This window comes from Psittacula echo, assembly GCF_963264785.1.
Source record: "Psittacula echo genome assembly, chromosome: 11".
Classification (NCBI taxonomy): Eukaryota; Metazoa; Chordata; class Aves; order Psittaciformes; family Psittacidae; genus Psittacula; species Psittacula echo.
Window position 1 is genome coordinate 13,565,142 of NC_137746.1, and position 23,134 is coordinate 13,588,275.

At 50.1% G+C, this 23,134-nt stretch overlaps 1 protein-coding gene across 4 annotated transcripts; it reads right to left on the minus strand.

The window, feature by feature from the left end:
• Positions 1 to 1,881: 1,881 nt before the first annotated feature.
• Positions 1,882 to 20,892, minus strand: CYSTM1 (cysteine rich transmembrane module containing 1). 4 transcript variants are annotated; one of them, XM_080627108.1, is made up of 3 exons: positions 20,870 to 20,892; positions 11,526 to 11,773; positions 1,882 to 2,334 (listed from the first exon to the last, which is right to left on the minus strand). In XM_080627108.1, exons 2-3 carry the CDS (start codon positions 11,752 to 11,754, stop codon positions 2,228 to 2,230), a joined length of 336 nt encoding a protein of 111 aa, XP_080483234.1. In that variant the 5' UTR covers positions 11,755 to 11,773; positions 20,870 to 20,892; the 3' UTR covers positions 1,882 to 2,227. The 4 variants fall into 4 exon arrangements, with proteins under 4 accessions (XP_080483234.1, XP_080483232.1, XP_080483235.1 ...); XM_080627106.1 differs by having other exon boundaries at positions 20,836 to 20,881; XM_080627109.1 differs by lacking the exon at positions 20,870 to 20,892 and adding an exon at positions 20,858 to 20,868.
• Positions 20,893 to 23,134: the final 2,242 nt, after the last annotated feature.

Here is a 23,134-nt window from a genome sequence, read left to right on the forward strand (position 1 = left end):
ATGGACACAGGGGCCCATGTGCTGATCCCCCCATGCATGCACCCCCTGCACACACAGTGGGGAGCCCTCACCCAGGACAGAGCCTGAGAGGAGCTCAGTATGATTGGACAGTGCTGGACGCACGTACTGACGAGCTGGTCATCTACACCCAGCCCGTCCTTTCATCCCTGTACCTTGCTGCTTTTCCACACTTGCTCCTCCCCAGTTCACCTGCACCTCTGCAGCCCTTCCTGATGGAGGGTGTGAGATGTACCCAGGGACAGGCCCTGTGGCACAGAACGCAGGGCGTTGCAGGGTGTGTGACTGCAGCCACCCGGTGCTTGTGGTGGCTGTGGGTGTGAGGTGGCTGCACAGGGCTGGGGTAGCTCATGCCTGGCAAGGCCGTACCTGGGGTCAGCCAAGGCGGGTGGGCTCACAGAGCACTGTGTAGAGATGAAGGGCTGCAGTGAGGGGGAAGCCAGGCAGGCAGGGGAGGGGGTGCAGCTGAACACCCCACCTTTACCCTTCCCTGCAAGGTGGGTGCACTGGGGACCACCGTTCTGAGCCCTAAGCTGCGGGGAGGTGACAGCGACCATTCAGGAGCCCAGAGCAGGGCTGAGCTCAGCCCTTAGCCAGGAGCCTGAACACGTCTGAGGCGTGGCTGCTGCGAGGAGCCCTCACCCACCCAGCCAGAGCCCCACAGCAGCATTGCCAAGACCCACTGGAGGCGTACGGTGTGCCTGGGCTGTGCCAAAGGCAGCGGCACCACACTGGGGGGAACTCGCAGACTAAAGCAGGCAGAAGAACCCAGCAAAGTGCTTGCGAGGCCTGAGCCGAGCTCGTGATGTGGCAGCTGTAACCCTCACCTGCCATTAAGACGGCCGGTGCTGCTTGTGCTGGGCCTGGGGCAGGCTGGCTGCCAAGTGCTGAAGCAGGGCAGCTGGTGAGGCAGGGCAGAGCAAGGGCAGCCATCAGAGGCACCCGGAGGTCCAATGCATGTGGTCATTTGTTGTGCCTCTCGCAGCTGAGCCCTGTCCCTACACTAACGCTAGGCCCAGGCCCATGCAGGAGCAGAGGAGCAGAGCTGCTGCATCCACTGCAGCATGGGAAGAGCTTTAGGACCCAGACAAGTGCAACTCCTCACTCTGCTCAGCTTGAGTCACCCTTCCCTCTGCTGCCAGGTCTCAGGGGGCTGGATACACCATACATGAATGCTGAATACGGCACCCGGGGAAGCTCTGCTCCAGCGGGTACAAGGTGACGGGTGATCTGCAGCAGCACAAAGCGCAGCCAGTGTGTGTATGTCTACCAGGATCAGTTTTGCTCCCAAGGCAGGAGGATAGGAGCAAACCAGGGCAGTGCGCAGCTGGGTTGTGACAAGCAGCAGGTTTCCCCTCTCTGCCACAGATACAAGCTTTTTATCCCTCTTCTAGCCAGGCATGCCAAGAAACAGCTTCAGCTCTAAATCCTCAGCACTAAATTAATCCATGGCCTTGTTTCTTCTTCCCCATTAATTCACCCCCTGCAAGCCTATAGATGTTGGATCACTGCTCAAAACAGGGTCAGCCCCAAGTGAGCAGAGGGATGAAAACCCGGCTGCGTTGTGCGCTGCAGGACGAGGGGTCGAGGTGCCAGGCATGGGCATCCCACAACAGCCGGTCCCACTGTGCTCCCACAGCTTATGCATTGGGATGCTGCAGAGGATCCCCCAGATGCTGGTAACAGTGAGGCCAGAGGTGCCCACCCCAAGCTCCTTCGAGGGGCTGAGGCACCAACCGCTGCTGGAAGCCACCTCCATCACTGGTGTTGCAGAGCCAGCACCAGGCTGAGAACAGGCAGCAGCGAGGGAAGCACACCCTCTGCGGGACACATTGAGTGAAACAGCCGGGACCTGGTGGAGAAAATCAACTGTTGGCTTTAATTATTGCATACATCTTCATCTCTAGGACTAGGAAAATTTCAACTGATAAATATACATTTCATAGGAATGCCTTTGGCTGAAAGATACCATTAGCACATTCTTCAAAGTTACAACAAAAGTCTTAGAAATGTTAAAAAGGGATTCTTTTTTTTTCTTTACTAAAATAAAGAAGTGCACACCCCACCCCAACAAGGTGCTAGGACTGACAGACGGGAACTCTTGGCTGTGCAAAGCAGAGTGTTGATTACAGTAACAGAAAGGAGTTAGGGCAGGAGTGGGGAGCCTGCATAGCACTCAGCGAGAGGTTCTGGAGGCGGCTGCACACGGTCAGGTCAGCATGTCCCAGAGGCAGCAGCAGCACAGTGCGGTCCAGCATGCCGTCAGGCAGGCGTTCTCGCCGGAGTCGTCCCTCCGCCGCTCCTCCACCACGTATACTGCAGGGACACAGAGCTCCATCAGCCTCAGCGCCGCACAGAACACCCACAGCACCCAGCCACATTACAGAATGGGCTGGAACCCAGTTCCAGCCCCCTGCCATGGGCAGGGACACCTTCCGCTAGGATCAGGTTGCTCCAAGCCCTGTCCAACCTGGCCTTGAGAAACCTGGTGTAGTGGGAAGGTGTCCCTGCCCATGGCAGGGGGTTGAAAGTGGATGAGCTTTAAGGTCCCTTCCAACACAAACCATTCTGGGATTCTATTATTTATGCTTTTTAGATGTTTTAAACCCATTAGAAGTTTTAAACTACAGCCACCTGTTGAGGACACAATGACAAAGCACGTACAGAGCATGCATAAAGTGCTGTTACAAAACGCTTACTGGACTACTGAACAAAATGGCTCTCCCAGACACGGGGCTGCGCGGTGGGAGATGGGCACTGCCACCACGTGTCCTCTCAGTGGCTCGTGTGGGATGCTGCCTCCAGCACCAGTGGGTCACAGCAGGCACTGCTCCTCCCTGCCAGCACCTTCAGCACAGCCACTGCCAGCCCGTGCTGGAAAGGTCTGCACTGAACCGGTTGATGCACAGGCACAGCAGCCCAGTCAGGACAGGGCTAGGACAGAAGAGACGGCTGTCACCAGACAAACTGCCAGAAACTTTAACCACAGCCATGCAGCATTAATGCTAAAAACCTTTTCCCATCAACCACTTGGGTGTGGGGCTTATTCTTATAAAAGCAGAACAGATCAAGATGGTCAACCATTCACTTACACCTGCCAAAGTGCATAGGGCAAAACCCAGTTGAAACGAAGGCTTAGATAAACTGTTCCCAGCCAAGCTTCTCAGTAAGCTGAAGACATCCTACACCAGTCCTCTCATTTTGGACACTGTGCAGCAGAACATCAGCTTCAAAGCACTAAACATAGTGACAGAAGTCCTCAGGGAAATCATGAGTACATGGTAGCACCTTCAGCCACGTGGTAGCACCTTCTTCCAGCCTATGCATTAGGGCTACTTTAAATGCAGAGGATCCCCTGTGAGCAGCACAGTAAGAGACAGCGTAACAAAACCCTAGGCACCTTACTCAAACCTCTCAAAACCATGTTGTTAGGAAGCCTCGCTCAACATGTCACTGACACAAGCTACCCAAGGTCTTCCCAACTTGCTTCAACCAGAAGTTTTCCATAAACAGAAATCTGGTTTTCTACTAGAATGGATTTACCAACAAAACCCCAACCCAAAATACACCAGTTAAGGCAACCACTGGTTTTCTACGGTCCTTAGCAGAAGCCTGAATGTCTCCAAGCTAAAGCCACCCACTTTGCTGTGGTGAGCCTTACTGGGGACCTCATTAGCTGCTTTGTACCTCTCTTTTGCCCAGGGTCAGGTGCTCCAAAGACCTCCTATGGCATGCCAGGGTCCTTGCCACCATGGGCGGAAGCCCATTAGCACTTTGGGACTGGTGGTCTGATACTGAAGAGAAACAAGGGTGGTTTCCCTGACGCACTAGGGAGCACTCAGGTTAGGCTTGAGTTTTAATGCTTCCATTGCTTTTTCTAAAACAGGATGGGAGAGGGAATAAGCTGAGCAGACCCTCCCAGCTTCTAATCACCCTTAAAGAGCATAGCCCACAATGAATCATGCTTACCCCAAAAATGGCTGCACTCCCTGTAATCACACAGTACCAGCCTGTGCAACCCAGTGCAAATAACTCCCACGTTGTTTTTAAAACAAATACTACAGTACCTTGTTATTTCATGCACAGTCTGCTTTATCTTAAGCATACACATTTTGTTTCTTTTCATACCTAATTGTTGCGTTAATCATTAGCTCCATGAGGGAAAGGCACAGGCAGCACTTTTCACCTGGTTTGGTGTTGTGACCTTAGACTGTAGTGCTCCTTATCGCAGTGCTTTAATGGGTCTAAAAGGCTCTGATGATAGAACCAGCCCATCCTCTCCCAGGGACAAATCTCCCTTTAAGGTACTAATTTACCCACACAGGGAGCCCCCCAGAAAGCTGACAGCGATGGCACTTGAGAGCCCTCAAGCTCTGCAAGCCCTCACTTGCTCCATGACACTGGGTGCCATGGCCCTTACATAGGCATTTCAGGTATGACATGGAGGTAGAGAGCAAGCAACAGCTCACCTCAGGCAAGCCAAGGGTCAGGCTCAGCTGCACTGGGAGGAGCGAGGTGTGTGCACCCCTGGGTCAGCCCAGCCTGGCACCAGCCAGCTCCAGGGACTTTCCTCTTCCCAAGGTGAAAAGGCAAGAAAAAAGCAGTAAGTCTTAAAAGTCGCAGACTGGTTTGTGTTGGAAGGGACCTTAAAGCTCCTCCAGCTCCAACCCCTGCCACGGGCAGGGACACCTTCCACTAGAGCAGGTTGCTCCAAGCCCCTGTGTCCAACCTGGCCTTGAACACTGCCAGGGATGGGGCAGCCACAGCTTCTCTGGGCACCCTGTGCCAGCGCCTCAGCACCCTCACAGGGAAGAGCTTCTGCCTAAGAGCTCATCTCAGTCTCCCCTCTGGCAGGTTAAAGCCATTCCCCTTGTCTTGTCCCTACAGGCCCTTGTCCAAAGCCCCTCTCCAGCTTTCTTGTAGCCTCTTTAGGTATTGGAAGAGTGTTAGGCCTTGAAGTTTACTTCTCCTTTGGCTTCACCTGTGTGCAGCACAGAGCCACCTCACATGCAAGCAGGTTACTCGCACTCCTAGCTGCTGTAAGCTACTAGGCAAGGCCTGGGGCAAAGAAGAAGCAGCAGCAAGAAGCAGTTCACGAAGCACTGCTCCTGCAGACCAAAACTCTTCCTGTGGTATCTGAACAGCTCTTTGCCATAGTCGCAACTATGGCAGAAGTATTCTTCATATTCTTCATTCAGAAGTTCAGATGAGAAGCATTAATACCAATCATCTTGTCTGGGAGGAAGCACACAGCAGAGAAAGAACCAAAAAGCCTTTCCCCACCTGTGAATAAAGTGGGTTTTATCACAAGCACCAAGAGCTTTGTTTTTGCTTGTGCAGGCAGCAAGAAGTCTTGCTTAAAATGGCACAACACCATTTTAATAATAGTTTCTTCCAGGGTTAAGTGCTGCCTGCAGCAAATTGGTAAGTGAGGTCAGCCTGCGCATCTGGTTCTACCTTCCAAATATTCTTACCTAAGTCCTTCCTTTGAAAATCTTTATGTTCAGGATGAAGGCCAGAGAAGGGAAAGTGAGGAACAGAACAAGGGAATGAGCAGCAGTCAAGGGATGTAGACGGACAGTGACTAGAAAACAAGCGTTTCTGATCCGCTTTTTGGGATGCACACTCTAGGTCTGCAGATCCAGCACTGCAGGAGGAAGGAACACTCAGCGCTGGCCTCTGGGACAGCCACGTGTCCTGGAGGAGATCCCACACAGGCAGCAAATGCGGAAGAAGAGGTGCATGACCGGGGAGTAGGGACCAGAGGACTTCAACTAAAACCTTCACACTAGCTGCCACCAAGGCTGCTCCCTACCCACGAGACCTCCAGGGTAGAGCCTGGGCGCAGATGAGATCTAACTCCCTTGGCAAGAAAGGCATTGCATTGTTCCCTCTTCTCTCTGGGGATATTTGCTCATGCTTAAAAGCTTTACGCCTTGACATGTCACATTCCCTGGCCCCCCGACTCCTTCCTGCCCTGAGGCTTTCACTGTACACGCAGTCCCTACCGAGACCATATTCAGCTTTCAGGAAATACCTTAGCACACTCCTGAAACAGATACCAGCCAGAGCCAGATGGAAACACAATAGCCTATTTCCAAACAAAAAAGCTCCCAAAGCTGCAAAACAGAACAAGTCTGACAATCCCCTGCTCTAAACACAAACAGCTCTGAGCACCTGAGCATAAATCAAGTAGAAAGGAAGCAAGGTGTCAGTGAGTAGGGGTAGTTTGACCTGCAAATCCCCTCTGCCAGGGATAGCTGCAAACCTAGCCCAGATTTCAGCCTGGATTCAAGCAGAAGCAACTAATGTACAATGACCCACACTGGTATCAAGCCTGCCCTCCTCCGTGTCTGCATGACTATATCCAGCAGGTTATGAAACATCCTGCCCCTCAGTTCTCACATGTCTGAGCAGCTCTCACAGTCACCCTAGAGAGCTGTTTCAGCTTTCAGGGAGCTAAAAGGCAACATATTGCAGAGAAATTACCATGCCAGTGTGCCAAGTGAGAACTTTCCAGAGCCAGCGCTGCACTGGCCACATTTCACACCAGGGTAAAGCCAGTCCCCTCTCACACATCATATGTGCTCCAAGCATGGGTTAGGTTTGATCATAAACTGTGCAGAAGATGCTCTTGCAGGTGAGCTCAGGGCTGTGGAAGAGGTGAGTTTCCTCACCTGAACACATAGGGATGGGATTCAGAGATCTTGGAGATGATGGCAGTGCTACTCATCAGCATTTATGGAGTATAGATGTGCCCAGGAAGATTTCACATCACTAAAAAGTAGGGCTATAGGCACTCCTTGTAGGAGAAAAGCATACTTTATGTTGTACTCGAGTCTCTGCATCAGTCAGCCCTCCAGAGCGCTATAATCCCCATCATACAGGTTAGAAAGTGTACAAGAGATACATCAAATAAGAAACCAGCTTCTCCCCAGCTCAACAATACAGTAATTTAGGGCTTCAGACCCTTCAGTTTTCTTCTAGACTGCAGCAGATGCAGCAATCTCCCAAAGCTACAGAATTTGAGAATTTCCTCTAACTTAAAAAAAAACAAACCCAAAAACCAAAACCAAAAAAAAAACCAAACAAACAAACAAAAAAAATCAGTGAAATCTTCATTTACTGTTAAAGCAAGGAGGCATTTCCCACCAAGTCAACTGCAGGGCTAAGAACAGCACATTCCTCAGGTCAAGTGTTTTCACTGAAAATCAGCATCAGTCCTCGATATAAACAAGACCTGGCTTGAAGAGATTTACACAGCAAAAACTCAGTCTTACAAGGGTCCTGCTAGAGCAGTTTGCTGACAGACGGGGGGACAAAGTCCAGTTTTAAAGCAATGGAAACATGCCACAGAGAGTATTTACTCAGCAAGACCCTCCTCGAGTACCACAATCTGTGCAGCACTTGCGGTGCTGGAAAAAGGCTCTACAGCAGTTGCTTCTCACCCAGACTGGGAAGGACTGTCCAGAACAGCAGCCTTCAATTTGGTCCACTATGGAGCCTGGTTTAGCCAGTTTGTCTGAGGCATGTTTTCAGATACAGGACCCGAGTCCTGAAATCCTTTTCTTTGCATCAGGCTTTTCCCAGCTTATCCCCTCCTTTGGGGTTAAAAGCAGCCAAGCTGAAGTCAGATATCAGCCCCAGGACAGCACTGTTTGCCAGCAAACAGCCCCCACTGTTTGTGCAGTGAGCTGACACAAGCCAGGGACAGAGGGAGGTATGATACAGCAGTCCTGGGGGAGGGAGCACAGCGGGTTTTAATGCACACAGTTATAAGAGGCAGATAAGAGGACAACTGTCAAGTGAGACCTCTCTTTGGCAGGACACCAGCTGTCTGGAGTCACAGGTCCTGAGAGTTAAACTAAATGGAAATGCTTGGAAAGGGTCAACATACAGAGAGAAGGCCCGCTGGAATTGCTACATGCTGCCCTCCAAATAACCTGCTGGGGGAGGCTTGGCTTCACACAGCTTGAGAAGCATGGGGGTAACCACTGAAAGGCACCAGAGAGCCTAAACAGAGTGATTAGCATCCCTTCCTTTGCACATATAGAGGAGAAACCCACTCCTTGAGCAGAAGGCAGTGACTGTATCTAGGTGACCTGTTCATTCTTGCAGCTGGTCAAACATTAGGAGGCAGGCAGCATCAGTGTGACTATTACTCTTATCAGAGCCAGCTTTGCTGGCAATAGGTCGAATGCAGCACTGAGCTCCGTTTGCCCTGGGCCGGAGGAAAGGAAGGCTTCTGACAGAGCCTGGTGCCATCTGTCACAGCAGGGAAGAACCTCACCCATTACGTTGTTATGTATTAGCAGGGGGGGTTAGGGAGATTTAACTGGGCAAATTGCTAACATCAGCCAATGCTTGCAAAATTATTATGTCACATCATACTTTGGCTCATTCCACTTCTTTTTAAAGCATGCCATTATCAACTGCATTACATTTCACCTCTAATTTACATAGACAAGAAAGCACCTGCTGACCAGTCAGTCACCAGATACTGTGGTTTCTTTATGCCAGTTGATAATGAATTACTTAGGAATGAAAATACTGGTAGGGAAATGAGATATTTTTTTTCTTCCAAAGGAAGTCCCTGCTGCTCAAGCCTTGCCTCTTTACACTGTTCTCCATGCAGGCACTCCTCCTTCTGCTGTGTGGGTTTCCTAGCCTTCTGCTGCTGCAGGCGAGTTCCCTTTACCTACTCAAACCACTGTGTGACACTGAATGGCAGATTATGGTCTTCCAGAAACTCAAGCCTGGTCAGACTTCATGCGCACAGACAAAAGGTATCCTTTGGTTTACACAGTGTGAAAGATGAAGGCAGCAATCAGCACAAATCAGTTCAGAGATAGAAAGCTGAATCAGATACTCTGAAGGATAACATCCCTCAGGTTCAACATATAAATTACCAGTTCTGTAAGTAAAGGTCAAGCTGTTTATTTCTGATGGCCAAGTCAGTTATTAGCCCCTGCAAGATGCAAGAGGTGCTGTTTCTTTGGAGGCTTTGCTACTCGTAGCCTGGGCAAGCCCAAACTCCAGCTATCAAAACACCTAAACCCACAGTCATGAAGCTGTGTGTGCCACCTCAGCAAGTCACCTAGCCTCTCTGGCTCACTGCTCCTCCACCTGGAGAAAAAAAACATATGCTTCGAGACCTTTTACACCCAACAGTGTGGACGCAGCTAGGGTGACAGGAGATGCAAGCTTGCACATGCTGGTCTCCATCTATGCTGGGAGAAGGGACAAAGAACAACCAGCTGCTGTTATTACCTCCAGTCTCCCTCTTCTACAGGGCTGTAATTCATATAAGTCATATGGCCAACAGCACTGTGTTCATGTATAAACCACTCAGACCCTCACCATGGCTAACTAATCCTACACAGTCTAGAGTGGAATATACCTGTTCTTGTTCAGCGCTGTTCTGACTCCAACGAGCCTTTATAGATGTGCCCCTATAAGTCATATTGAAAAGATTACATCCTCCCTCACCTATTTCTAGCAAAGTCATTGCTGCCTTAACAGTAATAACTTCCTCTTTCCAGCCTAGATGTTACCTACCCTTGCCAAGCATGACCCCAACAAGAGGGACCGAACAACACAGCCCAGGCTTACAGCTCCCACATTCTGAGGACACAGAGGGCTAGGTGCTGCAGCTGGGGAGATGCATGGCTGCAGCATATGGCTGCAGAACTCACCCAGTGCTGCTCAGCCTCAGGAGGCCGTAACAGCAGCCTTGGAAACAAGGCTCAGTGGTTCATGACCTCTTCTGCAGCATGGGGGATGAAACCAGCACTAAGTTTAAGCTGTCTCCCTGTAGCATCTCAGAGTGAGCTACATGAGGTGTTTTTCTTCTCCAAGGGCCAGACAAGCCACAAATTGTTAGATTAAATCACACCATGTCCCATGGCAACAACAGTATGTGAAGAACGACCTTAATGTGCAACGGCCAAAAGACAGCTTTGTACAGTGGCAGAGGCCTCAGGGGAACTGTCTGAGTCCTGACAATTCTCCATTGTGTCAGCTTCAATACTCACTTTATCAACCAGTCTTTACAGCAGCAGTACCTGAAGTACTAGTGCCTCACGCAGCTGTAAAGCACTGACTCAGATTTTGATTTGAGGTACAGATCAGTCTCATTTCTGTACACCCAGGTTAGTCTGTTCGTGATCATGCCAGACATGCAGCACATACAAATCCTAACTCTCGCTTCCTTCCTGACAGAGCTCCCACCTAAAGCATAGTGCCTGGACAACACCTCTACAGAAGGGCTCCCCACATTCCCTCCTGCAGAACAGCCTCTTTGGTAGCTTTTGGTAGCCCAAGGCAGCCAGAATAGCTATAGGTACTTCAGGCTCTTCTCCAGAAGAGTCTGTTGTGATATTCACTGCAATGGAGGAAAAGAGGTGATGATGGCTCCTGGCTTCCCAGCCTGGATGAGTATTTTTATCACTGAAGAGCTGAGGGGGCGAGTACATCCCATGATGTATGAGCAGAGATTTTACAACCTGTGAAGCCTGTGAAACAGGGACATGAATAAACTTGGTCTCTAGGCAAGTGCCCTTGCCAGCAAGATAGACAGTTACAAAAAACACCCCAAGCTAAGTCCAGCTCTTTCCATGAGGAAAAGGTAGGGACCCAACCCAACCTTGCTGGAATCCCAGAGCTGCTGAGGTTGGAAGGGATCTCTGGAGATCAGAGAGTCCACTCCCCTGCTTGAGCAGGGTCAGTTCTCTCCATTCCTCTCGTCAGGTATTAATACACCTGGATAGGCCCCTCTGAGCCTTCTCCAGGCTGAACAGTCCCTCCTCTCTCAGTTTCTCATATAAAGATGCTCTGGTCCCTTAATCTTCTTGTCCCTCCCCTGACAACTCAAGCCTGCACCAAGGGCTGCAGCGAGCCCCACAAGAGTCATGGGTGCCGGAGTAAACCAGCATACCATACTGAGTACATACACAGATGGAGCAGCTAGCTGCCAGGATAAGTCACATTGTCCCCTTTCCCCTCCTCAGAAATCTGGGGTTTTCCACTGAACAGTAACAGCTTCATTAAAAAAGCAGAAGACCAGGAATAATTCTAATATGTCACTTGGACAGATATTGATGGGCTCATGAAAACTGATGACCATTAATTTAGTAGGAACTGTACATTTGCAGGGGGTTAGAACTCAATGAGCTTTAAGATCCCTTCCAACCCAAACCATTCTATGGCTCTATGATTCTTTGACAAAGCCAGCAGAAAGTATATATAACAAGCTCAGCATAAGGATTCTCTTGAGGTACCAGCACTAAGGATGTTCAGCCAGAGAACTGCTAGAGACACAACAACAAAAGCAAGCAGGAAAACAGGCTATCAACAATTGCCCCTTCAAGCAAGCCTCCACCTCCACCTCCCCTATCCCTGTGAGGGTCAGACACTGGTAACCACGTTACGTCAAGGTCAGCATGCACTCACATATTTGCAAGCCAGAAAGGGTCACGATGACAAGGCACTGCGGCTGCTAGGCTTACCTGTGTTTTTAGGCCCATCTGCATAGACTGGTCCTGGAGGTGGAGGCGCATTCTGCCATCCATACTGGGGATAGCCTTGGTAACCCGGCTGGCCTGGCTGGTAGGGCCCGGTGGGTCCAGGAGGATAGCCCGGGTAGGGGCCAGGAGGACCCCCTGGCTGCTGTGCATAGGGTGGGTATGGGGCGGTGGGGCCCGGGCCGGTGTAGGGTGGAGGGTTGTCGTAGTTCATGTGTGATGCAGAATCTGTCCTGCAGAGGAAGGAAGAGAAACACAAGAACTGGTTTGGCTTTCGTCTGCTTCATCCATGACCATGCAATCCCCATTTCAGACTGCTCTCAAGTGTGAAAAACAGACCTCAAAATACCCGAGTAAAAAAGCAAGTTTATCTTTTAACGATATCACAGGGGCACAGACTGAGTTGAAGTGATTTCTTTCAAGTGACACAGCAGAGTGACTTGCTGCTTTCCAGTCAGATTCAGCTGTTTCACCCTAAGACAGTCTTGTGACTGCAAAGCAAAATCCTCTGCTTCCACTAAGGATTAAATTGCTTTTAAAGAGAGATTCAGAAGTGATTACTTCATGTTTCTCTCTATATTAAAAAAGAAAGCCATGCAGAAACATCCCAGACATGTTTGATAGCCTTAACAGGAGAAAGAGTGAAACATAAATGTCCATTACACTCCTGCTAATTGTTACAAGCTTCTAGACCAGCACTCTGGAGCAAGGCTGTATGTGAACAATTTCCTGATGACACTCTAACCCAGAACATCTCGTATTTTTCCAGTAATATGCAACAGAATCATTAAGCCACAAGCAATCAGGACCTTGGACTCAGTCTCATTCAAAAAGCAACATTAAAGACACCTCAGAGAATTGATGTTCATAAAACCTATCCAACGTATTAGTCATGGCACAGCCATCAAAAGAAAAGACTGTCACAGTAATGCAACTTTAATTAATCTCTGAGCACCATGACTAAGCAAACCATTTCTTACATTAAGTTTCTGAAGCTTCGCCCTGTTTGAGAAACAGAAGTGTCCTTAATACCATGTGTTCAGGAACCATCCTGATTGCAGCAACAGTACTCTGCTATTTCCTTTTGCCATTACAGAGTGCAGAAGGTCACCATTTCCTCCCACATCCCACAGGCTTTAGGAGAAATAGCACGAATATAATTTGCCCCTGTTGGAGCCTGTCACTGCCAGCACAGAATCACAGAATGAATTTGTGTTGGAGGGGACCTTACAGCTCATCCAGTTCCAACCCCTGCCATGGGCAGGGACACCTTCCACTGGAGCAGCTTGCTCCAAGCCCCTGTGTCCAACCTGGCCTTGAACACTGCCAGGGATGGGGCAGCCACAGCTTCTCTGGGCACCCTGGGCCAGTGCCTCAGCACCCTCAAAGAAAAAATTTCTTCCTTAGATCTAATCTGAACTTCTCCCGTTTCAGTTTGAACCCGTTACCCCTTGTCCTATCACTACAGTCCTTGATGAAGAGTCCCTGTCCAGCATCCTTGTAGGCCTCCTTCAGATACTGGAGGCTGCTCTGAAGTCTCCACACAGCTTCTCTTCTCCAGGCTGATCAGCATGGAGCAGGGGAGGTGGCAAGCAGGATCCTTTTTGGATAGTGCTGGAAAGGGCGGGTAGCTGGGCTTCATACTCTGCACCCACTCTTGGTGATGTGCAGATTCTGAGTCCAGAGGAGACCATTACACATCTCGACCAAGCTCTGGCATGACACAGATTACAGAATTTCACCTCTGTAACCCCCACAGTGAGCCCAGAGCAATCATGTGCCAGGCAGAAGCCAAGTGAGTCAAGCCTCTGGGGCTATGTTTAGCTGCTGCAGTCCCTGACAGGGTTGCAGTGAGCTTTGCTTGTTTACAGCTTGCTATTTCATCACTGCAGAGACCGTCCCGCCCCAAGCAAGGATCCTCAGGCTCTCTGCTTAGTTACACATTACTCCTGCCTGAACGTCGCTAACACGGCGCTGGCTGTTGCACACTCCCAGTTAACTGCTTAGGCAGTGCTGTTACCTTTCAAATGATATTTCTTAATGTTTTTGACAAGAGTTTTAACTGTTTAGCCAATGCCAGGGAGCAGAGGAATTTTATTTAGTTATTGTTTCCATTGCCAGGCCAGACAAACACTTAACTGCTCATCTTCAAATGGACAAGCACAACATACATTTAACTTGAGGCTCTTAAAGCACTGCACTGCAACGCCTCTACCAAGTCTGCAGCAAGGAAATCCTCCCTTCAGAGAGCCCATGAAAGACAGGCAGCAAGCCCTACAACTCACTTTAATGCAACAAACTATTTGGGACATAATAGGTCACTAATGTTCATCTAACCTAGAAAATCATCCCAAAATAGAAGCCAAAAGCAAGTTCCCAGGGAAGAACAAGGCCAGAGCAAGTGTGTGTATCATATGCATCAATTCATTTATCTACATTTGCCATTTTAGCGCTGTATCATTGCCATTTTAGTGCTGTAGCAAGGCTCAAAAGATGTTGCAATTCTCCAGTTGGCTGTGAACTCAAATTCAGGCAGTGGATAACAAACTCAGCTACCGCATTGCTCCCTTGCCACTGGGGTATCTGTTGGGACCTCCAGGGGCATCCTCCACCATCAGGGCTGGACATTTGCTCCTTCCCCTGTTCCCTTCAGTACCCAACCATGGTGCCTGCTCACTGTGCTGTGGCTGCCTGGTTTCTGTACAAGAACCCAGTGTGGGACCACACCAAAAGCCCTTTGGAAAGCTGGTACAACTGCCAGTGGAACCACATGGTAAAAAAGCATCTCTGCAGAAAGGTCTGATGTGGTACCAGTTGTACAAGGCTGTACCTGGTAAAGCTTAGAAACCACTGAACGAGTGTGATAAGGCAAGAGCCTGGCTAAAAGCAACAGCCCTGGGGGATGAATGAAGAAAAGTGCATCAGCAGCTCCGCAGAAGAGCCTGAGAAACTGGACAGACTCATTTAAAAACCTAAGTCTGACAACAGCTTGAGCAAACAGGGAACAGAAACACCCTGTTTCTTTCTTGAAACAAGAAAGAAATTCCAGTGCCCTTTGAGTGTTCAGCAGCTCTATGTTAGAAATATCAAGACCAGCTTTTGAAAAGGAGGTAGGTTTGTAATGGGGCTAGTAACTTAGTTTCTGTCTATTAGTGTGAAAACTGGAGAGTCTCCGAGAACCCAGACAGATGCCTTGGTAGAGACCTCAGAAGAACAACAGAGCAGCAGAAAAGATGCAGAGTAATATTAAGAAGGGCATAATCCACCACAGCAAAAGTTACTTTTTTTCCCCTTAAAGTTGATGGTAAAGTAACACAACTGGGATTAGGCAAGCAGTAAAGAGAGTATCAAGCAAGAACAGCTTCAGCAGCAACTATATTGGAGATTTATCTGTGATGAAGGAGAACATTCAGCAAATCCAGGAGGTGGTTGTGGAAACCAGGTCCTTCCGAGGTCCCAAGTATGACTTGTGTCCCCTCCCTCCCAGCTCCACCTCAGCCTTTTCACAATGCTCTTTGTCCTCAACTACATTCTCAGGCAGAATTTTTCCTTGTCTGCCACTTCCACTATCAGTTACTGCCACACGTACACCCTCCCCTACTTGCCCTTCTTGAACTGTGTGACAATAGGTTTTCCTCATTCTCATGAACTCATACACTATTTTACATGCTTACTAGCCCTATGTACTCCCTTGGGTATGTGTTTGCAAGGCAGAGCTTTGAATCATCAAGCAGATACTTTTCAGAGACATACTTGAGCTCCTAGTCAAAAGTATCATCAACCTTTGCTGTGGGTTCTCACCCCAACTAGTAATTCCATGTGAGCTGCAACCAAGACCAGCTCCTTGCTTGCATCAGGGCTCATACCTGTGGGTTTCCCAATGAGAACCTCTTGGAGACAAAGCTTGAAAGAAAGAGACCGGGGCATCTGTAAAGCCCTTTGTTTCTCATGGCACTGCAGGAGGTCCATCAGGAAAAGCCAGTATAGCACTGCAGAGTCTCAGCCAACATGAAACTCCATTTAGCACTAAACCCAGCCAACAAAGAGATTTCATTGATTGCCACTAAGCATTTGCCCTTTATGTTGCTAGTTAAATTACTAGTCCAGCTGAAGAAAATGACAAAACATGCTCCTATTCCTTTATCTCCCCCCATTAGGACTTTTGCTGAGCAGTTCATTAATCATTAAGTTTCTTCAAGCTATCTTCAAGCTCCTTTGGTCCACACCACTGAGCAAACATCATTCCCCCTACCCTAACAAGGGTTTCGTTTTTAAACAAGCAGCTCACATACCCCAAAAGGCTGCACCATCTCCAATAAGGTCTGCAGAAAAGAAATCACTGCAGTAGGACCATGTACACAATAGATCATACAGAGAATACATATGGCACTATATGTTCATGTATAGAGACACACACTGATATATCAATTCACATGAACCCCCATCCTTTGTGAAAACATTCGTCCCTCTACATCTGTAACCTGGTTTTGACTAAGGCTTAGCAAAAGGTGTAAGTATAGAACTATAATGCTTTGTACACTTCCTATATGTATTTTTTAAACCTAATACACCATAAAGAAAAGAGCTTCACTATTAAGCTTTGAAAATAACTACTTTCTGACTGCTTTGAACTTACTGCCATACCAATGCAGCTCTTACAGAACTAGTCAGTCACTACTCCTCACCTTCTTCTTCCAGCACACTCATGAACTTATTATCTTTTTTCTCCAGGCATCTCTCCTGAACTGAGGACCCTCTGCTTCTACAAAGCCTGTCCTAGTCCTTGGCAATTCTTACCACCTGTTGCTGTGCCTTTAGTTTTTCTGTTTTTCCGAGATGGAGTGAGCAGGCTGAACGAAGCTGCCCCGTGCAGTGCTGCAGAGGTCTTCTGCTTCCCATCCCTTGCTTCGAGCCCCTGTGTCCAACCTGGCCCTGAACACTGCCAGGGATGGGGCAGCCACAGCTTCTCTGGGCACCCTGGGCCAGCGCCTCAGCACCCTCACAGGGAAGAACTTCTGCCTAAGAGCTCATCTCAGTCTCCCCTCTGGCAGGTTAAAGCCATTCCCCTTGGCCTGTCCCTACAGGCCCTTGTCCAAAGCCCCTCTCCAGGTTTCCTGTAGCCCTTTAGGCACTGGAGCTGCTCTCAGGTCTCCCCTTAAGGAACCTGCTCTTCTCCAGGCTGACCCAGCCCAGCTCTCTCAGCCTGGCTCCAGAGCAGAGCTGCTCCAGCCCTTGCAGCATCTCCATGGCCTCCTCTGGACTCACTCATGTAGGTTAATATAAAGGCAAGAAGTTGTTTTTTTCTAGGACAGCAGAACAAGCACCAAACTTCATGTCCTGCAAAATGTGAATCAGGAGGAATTCCATTTTGGGCATGTGAGATACTGGTTCAGCTGGCCTTTGCACAGATGAAGATGGAGGTCATGGTAAGAGGCATGGATCCCGAGAAGGGCAACCAGTGCACCCTGATGTAACCCACCCCTTCCAATGCCTGCAGCTCTAGCAAGTAGTTTTCCAATACAGAGCTCTAATGGAAAGTACATTTAACATCAACAATCCAGCTCCTGGCAACCAGCCTAGCATTTAAATTACATTTCATATGAACAGCACCCAAATGAAAAAAAGCACAAGTGGCTTTTAAATGGGACTGGTTCTGTGCTTCCCTCTTACCAGCTTCTTTGCAAGCTCCATTAGTGATTGCATGAAAGGTACATTAAAGATAAACTGTAAGAGATTCCATTCTTGCTCCGTTTGCTTCCAGGAAGAGCTTCCTCCCAGGTTTGCCCATGCAATTCACCATCAACTTACAGTAATAGCTGCACAAGAATTGCACAAGAACTGCATCCACCTTGTCTGACAGAAGTCGCCCAGAACTGTTCTAATTCCCAAAATGCAGAATTGAAAAGCCCAGCATGGTGCCGCAAAGAAAGAGCTAGAAATGCTGCTTTGTTCAAACACATTTCCCTAAGAGACACTCAGGGCTACTGAGACACTCCATGTTCATTAGGAAGAGGTGCATTTCCTCATCTTTATTTGAATGGCTTCCAGGCATTTCCTGCACCAAAACACCTCAGCTGCTGAAGCCACCAGATCAGGCAGCTCCACAGAGTGAACAGCAGTAGTTTGGATGAATAAGCATTTAACCTTGCGAGTTCCTGAGCCAGGTATTACCTTCTCCCAGTATCTTCCAAACCCTCCAGAGGCCTGAAGTCTGCTTTTTCTTGCAACTGAAGAGCCTCACATGTGTGAGGCTGATATTTGTGTCATGGCAACATAGAATCATGGAATGGCTTGGGTTGGAAGGGACCTTAAAGCTCATCCAATTCCAACCCCCTGCCACAGGCATGGACACCTTCCACTAGAGCAGCTTGCTCCAAGCCCCTGTGTCCAACCTGGCCTTGAACACTGCCAGGGATGGGGCAGCCACAGCTTCTCTGGGCACCCTGGGCCAGCGCCTCAGCATCCTCACAGAGAAGAGCTTCTGCCTAAGAGCTCATCTCAATCTCCCCTCTGGCAGGTTAAAGCCATTCCCCTTGGCCTGTCCCTACAGGCCCTTGTCCCAAGCCCCTCTCCAGGTTTCCTGTAGCCCCTTTAGGCACTGGAGCTGCTCTAAGGTCTCCCCTTCAGGAGCCTTCTCTTCTCCAGGCTGACCCAGCCCAGCTCTCTCAGCCTGGCTCCAGAGCAGAGCTGCTCCAGCCCTTGCAGCATCTCTGTGGTCTCTTCTGGACTCGCCCCTACAGCTCCACATCCCTGTTGTGTTGTTGCCCCAGAGCTGGACACAGGACTGTAGGTGCATTCCCCGAGCCCCATGCAACCCTGACTGGCCATGGGCAGGCTGCACAGCTCCATCTCCAAGAAAGCAATGCTGCAGCAGCAGAAATATGCACACACGCTTCCACAGAGCCAGGTTCTTGGTGGAAAATGCTCCCTGGAATACTGCTGCAGAGGGTGGCTCAGCATGGGTGCAAGGCCCAATACTGCATCCTGCATCCCTTAGTCTGGAGAAGGCACTTTTCCCATCCCAGGCAAGTGGCTTTGGAGGCTCCCAGATTGCCCTGTGGGAAGCCAAGCTGCAGCCGGCAGGATGCCAGAGCTGGCACTGTGTCTGCGGGAGTGACTCGGGTTTCTTGCTCTCTTCCTCTATTCCCCGAAATGACCAAGTGCTATTTTCTACTCATTGAGCCATACGGTTTCCGCTCAGAAACAGGAAATTGGGAAAGACACAATAAGAAACCAAGGGAGCAGAAAACGTCAATATCGCAGGCAGGCATTCAAACCGTGCTCATTCATGCTTTCAGCTCCCACGAGAAGTTTTCGTGGCCCCCTAAGCCCACAGCCATGGTACAGGGAGATCAAACAGCTCACAGGAGAAATGCAGACCTGTCTGTTGAAAATCCAGAGTTACACAAGCTGCTCTGCCCTCTTAGAAAATATTAAGTAACATGTTAATCTGATCATGCACAGAACTACCCCCGAAAACAGGCAGCTCGTCTGTTTACCATAAACACAGCCCTCCAGGAAAGCCTCCATCACCCCAGCACCAGACTACAAGCAGGAACATCTGTGCTTTACACTTATAGAACACCTCTGGGATTTGGAACAGCAAACCACTATGGACCTGGGGGTCACATGGCAGTAAACCACCAGAGCCTTCTACTTGATCTGATACCAGGTAGCACCTTGCAGGGGCTGCTCAGCCCATGTGCTGGAGCTGCTCATGTACAGGACATTCTCTTCTCCTTCCTGACCTCTGCAACAAGGACACCCACCAGCTCTACAGATCACCATTCACTGCTCACAGACTATCAGGAGAAAGGCAAATCAGGACTTGAACAGAGATGGCCTTTACAGCACACGAATAAGAGAAAATAAGAAAAACACTGTTCTGTGCAGCACAGAAGGTTATTCTGCAACACACAGGCTAGTTCCTGACCATCCCCAAGCAGCACTGAAATACAATCACTAGAATTTATCCAATCTCAGCATTTTCAGCCTCCTCCTCAGTCTGATATACAGTATTCTTATCACCAAGAGTTTCTAGAAGCAGCCACTCTTTTTATTAAAGCAACTGAAGCAGTTGAAAGAAAAACACCCATTTTCTGGCACTGTACCTGACACCCCATCACTGGAGCTACCAAAGCCCAAAGGAGGAAGCAGTTCAGTACAGTCACTTTAGCTCACTCACACTTACTACCTTACCAAGACTTACCCCACTTAGACAATCGGGTTGTTCACACAGGTCTTGTAGGAAAGACATCAAAAGCACTGTTTTTCCCCCTTTCAGGAAGAGCTAACCATGAACCTGGGATGGGTGGGACAGACCCTGGTGCTGCCCTGCGCAGAGGGTCTCCCCTTTGCTGTCAGAGGGGGCTGCCAGACCCCTGTGGCAAAGGAAAGGAGGTGAGTGCTCTCCTATCCTCATTCTCCTATTTCACGATGACATTTAATTATCCAAATGAGGTCTCAAGCAGCTATAGACACAGGAAATACAAATCCAGGACAGCCATAATGGCTTTTAAACACACGATGCAGCATTATTTTCCCCCGGAGAGTGCTAGCATCCCCCTTGCTCTACACTAAATAAGCCCATTAGTATTAAACAAGCCCATCTGCTCTGGGCACAGCCGCCTGCCTCCTTCTCCCCGCAGGTTGCATAAACAGCCGCAACCGAGCAGCGCCGTTCTGCCGATGCACAGGGCAGGGATGTGCCACCCCACATCGCCTCGCTCCCCACAACGGCACCCCAAAGAGTTTACAGCAACTTGCGATGACAAACGGATCGCTAGAGCTGGGGCAGGGCAGAGACACCCCTGGGGCAGCAGCACTGGCGATGCCCTCCCTGCTCCAGAGCAGGCCCCAACACCTCGGGGACCGAGCACCACAGCAGCCACCATTCCTCTTCTTCACTCCGGCATGATTTCCTCATCATCACCCTCCTCCGAGCAGCAGCGCTCCCCGCAGCAAGAGCCCTACGTCCAGATCCTGTCCCACAGCGCCCAGGTCCAATCCCACCCGCCCTCCTCGGAGCCCTCCTTGACCGCCAGCCCCCGCCGCACACCGCAGCGGGCTGGGGTACGGGCTGCACCGGCCCCACACCCGGCTCCACAGACCCCCATCCCCTACACACGTACTCGGGGCGCTCCCAGCCGCAGCCCCAGCCCCGCACTCCCACCATGGGTGACCCCCAGCCACACACGCCACACACCCAACTCACCCAGCCCCTCACACACAGCCGAGGGCTCTCTCAGCCCCACACCGGGTCTCCCAGCCCCACACCCGGACTCCCCCCCGTTACCGCCGCCTCTTCCCGTCCGCACCACCGCCAGCACCTGCTGCGCACTGCTCCGCTGGCGCTGACGTCAGATAGAGAGGGCGGAGCCAAAACAGCGCCCCACCCCTCTCTGAGCGGATCCGGGCGCCGAGGGAGGGGTGGAGGCCTTCGCTCCTCCCCGGGAGGCGTGGCCAGGAGGGTCGGGGGCGTGGTCTCGGCCCTAAAAGGGAGGTGGGAGCTGTATCAGCTGCGGTGTGCGGGGGGGTTTACTGAGAGTCGGGAGGGACCGCAAAGGGGTTTTGGGGACGTCAAAAGAGCAAGGAAGGGGAACCAGAGATGGGTCAAGAGGGAAGCGAGGCGGGCTCAGCCCCGGCACCGGTGGAGGGCTGTGCTGTACCCGCACCGTGGCTCGGCGGGGTCGGTGCCAGCAGCAGCGTCACCCGCCAGGTGGGGCCTGGGCTGGGACCCGCAGCACTCCCCGGTGCCTGCGGCCCTGTGTTCTCTCCTGGGGACTGAGCGGGACGCGGCGGTGCCGGTACCGGGATAGGGGCGGGCCACGGGGACTTGGAAAGCAATTCCAGCGCCCTGCCCGGATCAAATAGGACAAGGACACGGCTCGGGATGCGCAGGCACCGTTCCTGCCCTCCCACACGGCTGCGGCAGGTACCGGCACACTGAAACCAGCTTCCTTTTCCCCTTCATCAATTAGTAAATCCAATCCGGGTCCCTAATGAGGATCAGCCAGGAAGAAACGATTTCAATTACCTATAAGCATGCTATGTTCTTGGGCAAGACAAAAACAAGATACAGAGTTACCACTGGTGTGTATGAAGAACCCAGCACCCTAGGTGCATCCTAAGTGATCCTACAATTTTGTGCCACATCGGTGACTCCAAGTGCAAGTCCAAGTGACTTGTACAAAGGTCATGAGGAAGAGGAGAGCTGGTGTGGAGGGCCCCAGGGGCATGAGGAACAATGAGGGGCTGCTGCTCCACTAGAAGCGTAGAGCAGTTCCCTCCTGCGCAGTTTTCTTTGTCCTATGATACTATTTACATGTGTATTTGTAAATGATACTGCCAGGCCAGGTACCTTACAGCAGGCACAATATGCATTGTTCTGCTGGTTAACATTAAACTTATCTTGGTCCTTTACTCCAGTACCAGCAGGCACACACCATTGTCTTGTTAAACATTAACTGAGAAAGCAGCTTGGAAAACATAGTTTGGCTTCATTAAAATCTTAAAATGATACTTGATACTGGAATCTCCTCATTGCCCAGTTCGCACGTACTTTTATTGCTCTTACTTTACCTCCAACAGCAATTATGTATTAATTTCTAGGTGCAGAGATCTTCATGCTGGAAACAAGGCTGGGATGTAATTAATGCCATACAGCAAGTTGGGATTTAGCACCTACAGAAAGAAGATAAACCAGCTCTCTCCTGGGGAGAGCAGAAGCAGTCTCCCATGACTGGGAAAGCCTTGACATGAGCAAGGGCACATGGAGGGTATGTTCACCCAGTTTCCATTAGGTGTGGTAGCACATCCCAGGATGTAGCTGAGGGGTAGTGGGAGCATCCTGGAGGTGTTACACATGTAGAGGTAATGGGTTCAGGTGAGCTCCTACATGGGCTTCACTACACTCTTGTGTGTGAATGCAATGTGGCCAGGGAACTCCTGAGATGCACTAATGGGATCCCTGGAACACATTGTCTGAGATGCTGAAAGGCAGACTGACTTTTGCGCCTATGAAACCCTTTGCACTTTTCTTTTGCTGGTGATTTTCTCTCTTGCTTTCTTCTGTTCCCTAATGTGACCTACCGTTACCAGCAGACATGGGAAGGGAGGTGGGAATCCTGTTCATAGAGAGACCTGTGCTGCCTGGAAACTGGTTTAGCAACATTTATCTCCCCTAGCCCTCCCCGCACCTGGCAGACTCAATGGCTTTATAATCACAGTTTTTGTCTTTGCTATTTACTTTATTTCATTCTGATTGCCTGAAAGACACAAACCAGTGGGAAGGACTTGACCTTGCACAGGACAAAGGCAGAAGCTGGACCTCCACAGCTACAGAGAAGAGGCGAACTGAAAGAGGAGGAACAGCAAAGTGCAAGGCAATTGCCCAGAAGAGTTGCTGCGGTTGCTTGCCCCCATTCTTGCTACCTCTTTCCACACAGTCGTTGGGTTAAACCTGTTGCAAAAGCCTTGTGAAACATGCCACTATCTTGCAGGATGGTTATGTGAGACTGCAGGTTGCAGGAGGGCTGGGCAGTTTTGCTGGCTATTTGGTTTTGGCAGAGGTGTCTGTGGGACAGAAGGGATCT